The sequence below is a fragment of the Mya arenaria genome, chromosome 3, assembly GCF_026914265.1.
Source record: "Mya arenaria isolate MELC-2E11 chromosome 3, ASM2691426v1".
NCBI lineage: Eukaryota > Metazoa > Mollusca > Bivalvia > Myida > Myidae > Mya > Mya arenaria.
The window spans coordinates 21,876,389-21,882,391 of NC_069124.1; the positions used below are offsets into that span (position 1 = coordinate 21,876,389).

General features: G+C 35.7%; 1 protein-coding gene across 1 annotated transcript; it reads right to left on the bottom strand.

Moving 5' to 3' along the window:
- Window positions 1-387: 387 nt before the first annotated feature.
- On the bottom strand, window positions 388-4,466 carry LOC128225826 (putative nuclease HARBI1). The gene is made up of 5 exons (XM_052935722.1): window positions 4,026-4,466; window positions 2,882-2,994; window positions 2,164-2,275; window positions 865-961; window positions 388-652 (listed from the first exon to the last, which is right to left on the bottom strand). The coding sequence occupies exons 1-5, from the start codon at window positions 4,444-4,446 to the stop codon at window positions 388-390; spliced, it is 1,008 nt and encodes a 335-aa protein (XP_052791682.1). The 5' UTR covers window positions 4,447-4,466.
- Between the last annotated feature and the right edge of the window lie 1,537 nt (window positions 4,467-6,003).

A 6,003-nucleotide genomic window follows, 5' to 3' on the forward strand; every position in this document is an offset into this window, starting at 1 on the left:
ACGGCGACATGACTATTATCCTAGTATTACGGTAAGAATATTACATGTACATGTATTCAAAGTATGTGATCATTTTTCAAAAGAATTGCTTGTAAACACAATTCTTGTTCTTTAACATTAATTGAAATTCATAAAATAAAAAGTAATAAAAGTAATGAATAGTCAAACTACATCAAGGTTTTGTGCATTAACAGGTTTGTTCCAACACTTAACGAAACTTATTTGGAACCTAAGATATTAAATGACATAAAACGAATAGTAGCGGACATACTTATATATATTACACAACTGCCGTTTGTATCCAGATGCACACCCATGTGGACAATAGCCATTGTCCGTGTTGCACGTGGTGTTGCCATCACGACACTGGCCACAGTATGATATACACTATGGTCCATACTCTCCGGGGTCACATGCTGAGGCGTTATTGTCAGATAAGTCAAGTGGTTGATCAACATCAAAACCGTCCAGACGATCAAATATGTCTCCATTATCTAGACCAAAGTTGTGGAGGAAGGAGCAGGTCAATATTATCTGGCAGCATCGCTGGGGCTGTACACGAAGGCCATATGAAAGGCAAGGAAACCTGCGCTTCAACACACCGCATGTCTGTTCAATAATGACTCGAGTCTTTACCAGGGCTCTGTTATATCTGAAATTTATACAACAATCATATCATGGGCATATACTTATACAACGCAATTAATGTTAAAGGTACTAGACACTAGATGGTCCCAAAGTTAGCAATAACATGATCCAGTATGAGTGAAATGTCACTTACACATTTAAACAAATTTTAGCACATCTTATCATTTACATATGTTACATTTCTTTTATTTGCCCTGCTTGGCATGAGTATCTTACCTTTCCTGTGCTTGTGATCGTGTGTTCAGGTACGGCGTTAGAAGGTAACGTCGGCACGCATAACCACTGTCACCAAGCAAGTAACCATCCATGACACCTGTTCGACATATTATATAATACAACATCAAAATACATCAGACATAATCAAATGCGGTCAATAAGAACATGAATATTTACACCTCACACTGCTTTTCAGGCTTCAACATGTAAAAACTATTAATAATCACAAATTTCTTAAGATATGATTTTGTGTATTTATTATTTTACAGTTTGCAATAATTTTAGAATCTTTGGATTTGGAAGCAATGGTACATAATAAAATGGTACAAAGATATATTGCCAGACTGAGACACATACAATGACATATTTCATCACTTGACCATTGTTCTATAAATGGTGAACAATTGAACAATGGTCAAGTGATGAAGAATGTCATTGTATGTGTGGAAAGGAATTGTTCCAAAAACATGACTACCTTTAAAGATGCACTCTCACAGATTGACCATTTTAACAACTATTTTATTTTTTGTCTTGGAAAGAGCAAATTTTTGGCGTAAATATCTGCAAACCAATGATATAAGATTGCTGACAAAATATCTGATCGTAGATTTTCATATTTCCGTACCAAAATTAATGTTTTATTGCTTAAACCCTTACTAACGGTTTAAGAAAAAAGCATAAAATATCAAATTTTGAACTTTTATATAACAATCTGCCATCTGATTTTTGTCAGCAGCCTTATATAAATGGTTTACATGGATTTTCTTAAAAGTTGGCTTGTTCCAGGACAAAAAAATCAAAATAAGTTGTCAAAACGTTCAATATGTGAGAGTGCAGCTTTAAGAATATGAAACTGGAAGTTATGTCCATCAATTATTTTACTGAAAGTACCATATACAATTATTGTTTAACTTTTTTTCCAATTACTTTGTTAATTTTTAAAAAAAAACAACAATTTCATTTTGCAAAAAACACAGATTTGTATAATAAAAAATCATTTTACATCAAGAATGATTCAAATTGAAAACATTTTAAAAGAAATATTGACAACATGTTATGAAAATTTCAAGATTATGGAAGTTTAAGTACTGAAAGTTTTCACCCATTTTTAGGAAATAATCTACTTACAAAATTCCTTTTACAAACGCCCTGTTAAATTATGTATTACCATTTAAATATACCTGGCAAACTTAAACTCAGAAAATGTTTGTATTTGTATGGTTATATGACATTAAATGAGACATCAAAGTAAGAGAAAAATGCATTTTCATTGAAATACACGAGCATTGATTCATTTACCATTTTCCAAATCCAGGCATAAGGAAGATTGCCGGAATATGCGGGCATCATGGACACTTCCAGGCCACTTCACAACTACATTTTGAATCCGGAACCCAGCATCACATACCATCTGAAAATACAATGACAATTGTTGATTATGATTCAGTCCAGTTGTTCATTTCTGGAGTAAGATAGAACAAAAAGAATGAGTATTACAATGAAAAGTGAGTGTTTCTTCTGCATGATAGTGTACTAGTGAAGATATAAGTACATTTAGAGCAAAAATTCATATGTCAGTCATTGAAATTAGACTTTCGAATAAACAAACCCGAATTCATATACTATATTGCATGGAATCATGTTTTTGAACAAGCCCTGCTATATAAACTTCAGAATTTGAGCAAGCCCGGAAGACATTTTACTAGTGCGTGGCTTGCATGCTTGTGCTAATTTCGACCACTGATATGTTATTAAAACCATGAAATTTACAGGAAGAACTTTCAATCATACTATCACCATTGGCATTGCCAAGGCAAGTGAGTACACTATGAAAGTTGTTATATGCTACAAGCTAAGGCCAAACAATTTACAAATACAACATTGAAGCTTGGTAAGGATGGCCATTACATTTCGTATAAAACTAGAACATCTATAAGATTTATTGACAACAAAACATTTATGATCTTTTTTCAGACAGTTGTATCATTTTCAGTTGTATTAGTATGTAAGTTCTCACCTGCACATTGATAGAGTGATAGCCCTTGCGATTTACATAGTCCTCCTCATACTGGTGAGGGGCATTTATTCGTATGTGGGTTCCATCCACCAGTCCAATGACATTTGGAAATCCTGAAAACGCAAACTTCCAATTAACATGTGTAAATATTCTAAGAAATGAACAAATAAATTTATTATTTAAATTTAATCCATTTACAGCTATGGAGTGGAATACGTAAATAACTAAGAGTTGGGTGGGAATGGTGGCGGGGTATATGCGATTATATCGACAATTTCATCCACAATATAATTTATATCTACAAATGTAATCAATGCACATCTACGTACAGTATATAAATATGATATTTTGACTAAAATATTTCCTTCACATTTTGATTCTAATCAAACGTTTATGTAAACTTTGTTGAAAGATATTGTACTTAAACCATATTCAGAAATGACAACTTCATTGTATTCAAATTCATCAGCTACTCCGATCACAGTACCGTTTGCTTGTTCCTTATTTCACGTTGTATGGGTTATGATACATATATAAATTCCCGTGTAACACAATATTAATGCGTGTTTCCATTGCTTTCAATATCAAACATTTGTATTTCACTATCCATCAATAATTAAAAACAATTAGTTTACTTCCTTATTTCAGTTTACATTGTCATAACATTCAGTTATGCGCATGCGTATGATTTTATTTTCATGCATGCGGATCCATGGCAGTATTAATTACAGTTTTTTATGAATAGGATATACAAATGGCAATACTTATCTCAGTATGATACAGCGTCAAACTACGTTAGAATGATACCATACGTTGAGTGAAGTGGCACTAGAAAACGATTATTTGTTTGATAAATACGTTATATATGTCAGTATTTGGACATTGCTTTACATATAAATGCAATAACTTGCGTTTACCAGGCATGTTAAATTTTATCGGCGTTCAATCATCGATCTCATGCAGTCGCGATTGGCTACGTCATAGGCGACAAGGGTCGAAGGTTAAAGGTGTTTGTTTTGAATGTTATTCATCAGAACAGTAAACAGTTTCAAAGAAACATTAACATACGCATGGTAATGAACATTATTTTGTCACCGGAACATTGGGGAATATCTCAATTGTGTATGGATAGGGCGTTACTTACCGGCAATGGAAAAGAACTCTGCCTTTACAGCATCTAAATCCCGACGGAACTGGATCTTCTTTCTTGCAACTCCAGAAAGTATAGCGACAGTGGTTTTGATGGCGAGGCAGACAGACGAAGCGGAAATGCCATGGACGTCACCAACAACGATATAGTGGGCCCCAGTTGCCAGAAAATGGAGAGAAACAAGTACGGAAAGAAGAGGGGGTAGTGGACAGGAGCGTCCAGTGGCTCGTTCCAAGTAAGGAAAAAGGATGTTGACGAGAAGAAGAATAGAATGAGGACGGAAACGATACCTCTGGAATATTTCATGAGAAGATAGAGTCTCCAGAGGGTTTGAACGGTCTTGAAAGACCCTCGGAAACGGAAGATCACGAGTTCTCTGGCGTATTATCTGCAGACGACGCTGTATGGCGGCCATATTTGAGAGAGAAATAACTGACTTAAATCAACTACCTAGTTGACTCAAATAACGTGCTCAACATCCAACTTAATTAAGTTATTGAACAAGTTATTTTTTCGTGAAATGCAAATAATTAACGTGATCAAGCTGAGCACGTTAATAACGCGCTCAGCACATTTAACGTACTTAAGAATTTTTGAGAAATGTGGGCCAGAAATATCAAAAGAAAATTACCTTCGATTGCAAGATTCATAGACTTTGGGGACACTCAAACAATTATAAGGAAATCGCACTTGTTGAAAATCAGTATATGTGGTAAAGAACTCCATTCTCCAAGTACATTGCAAATGCTCGATTACTACTGTTAAAGCTTTGCATTGATGGACATTGTATGAGAGCTGAATTCCGAGACTGGATTAAAGTATTAGGCACATGTCCTGTGGATAAGTGGCACTGGACGGTAGCAGCAACCACCGGGGAAAGAAGAACGAAGGCATATTCAAATGAGACAGTTGTGGAATGTGGTGAAAACGTTTTCGGTGAAACAAAAAACTAAAAGACGTTAAGACCGATGTATTGACGTAACGCGCAAAATATACTTATACTAACTTAACGTAACTTACTGTGTGTTGTTATTGTATGTATCACTTCAATAAGGAAAGCGAAACTACTCGACGTGTTTTACGGTGATCATCTCAAACATTTTGGTGCCTTGACCAGGATCAATCGAGAATATACAGGAATAGCGCTGTGAGACGGCCTTAAAGAATCCATAGAAGATCATTATGTACAGATTGAAACCGAAAGGAGGGTAACGAATTAAATGATATTAAATTTATTGTCTTTTCAATTGATGGAATTATAGATGCAATGAAAGTTCTTGATGAATAAAATGTATCACAAGCGGATGTGGACAATACTACACATGAGATGAAAGAGACGAACGCACATAATTTACGTTTACTTCGACTGCAGAGAGAGAAAAGTTATTTTGCAACGGTAACTTCAGTTGTCCTGCCACTGCGTCCGCCGCTGTTACCCCTGATGATTCAGGAGCACCATCAGACGAGGCTTCTTCCGTAAATACAGCTACACTTCCTGCCGAAGCCACTGCCGCCCTCAACGCTTACGAAAATTAGGCAACGTAAATCAGTCATATTGTCTAGAATAGCCGATCGTAGAATCATTGCAACAAGTCGCCACACCTTCATTCAACCATAAATTCCCGAAACTTTCCCTTCCGTCTTTCAAGTGCGAACTTGTAAAGTGACAAACATTTTGGGATTCATTCGAGTCAACCATTCATGGACATTCTACGTTATCCGACGTGCAGAAATTTGTGTATTTAAAATCTTTGCAAAAGAGGATGCAGCGAAAAAGATCGAGGGATTCACGTTTACCAACACTTACTACAGGCCAGCTCTTAATTTTTCGACTGATTTGTTGATTTAGTGAGCGTTTTGGACAACAAAACAAAACTGCATCTGCGTACATGCAGGCACTTCTACAGTTGCCATCCATAATTATCAGAGAGCTCTGTGATTTCTACGACCGACTAGAAACTACGATCAGACG

Coding starts and splice junctions, on each gene's coding strand:
- LOC128225826 (XM_052935722.1), bottom strand. CDS start 4,446: ATGGCCGCCATACAGCGTCGTCTGCAGATAATACGCCAGAGAACTCGT. Junction 2,995..4,025: donor AGAGTTCTTTTCCATTGCCG/GTAAGTAACGCC, acceptor TTGCGTTTTCAG/GATTTCCAAATGTCATTGGA. Junction 2,276..2,881: donor ATCACTCTATCAATGTGCAG/GTGAGAACTTAC, acceptor TTGTATTTTCAG/ATGGTATGTGATGCTGGGTT.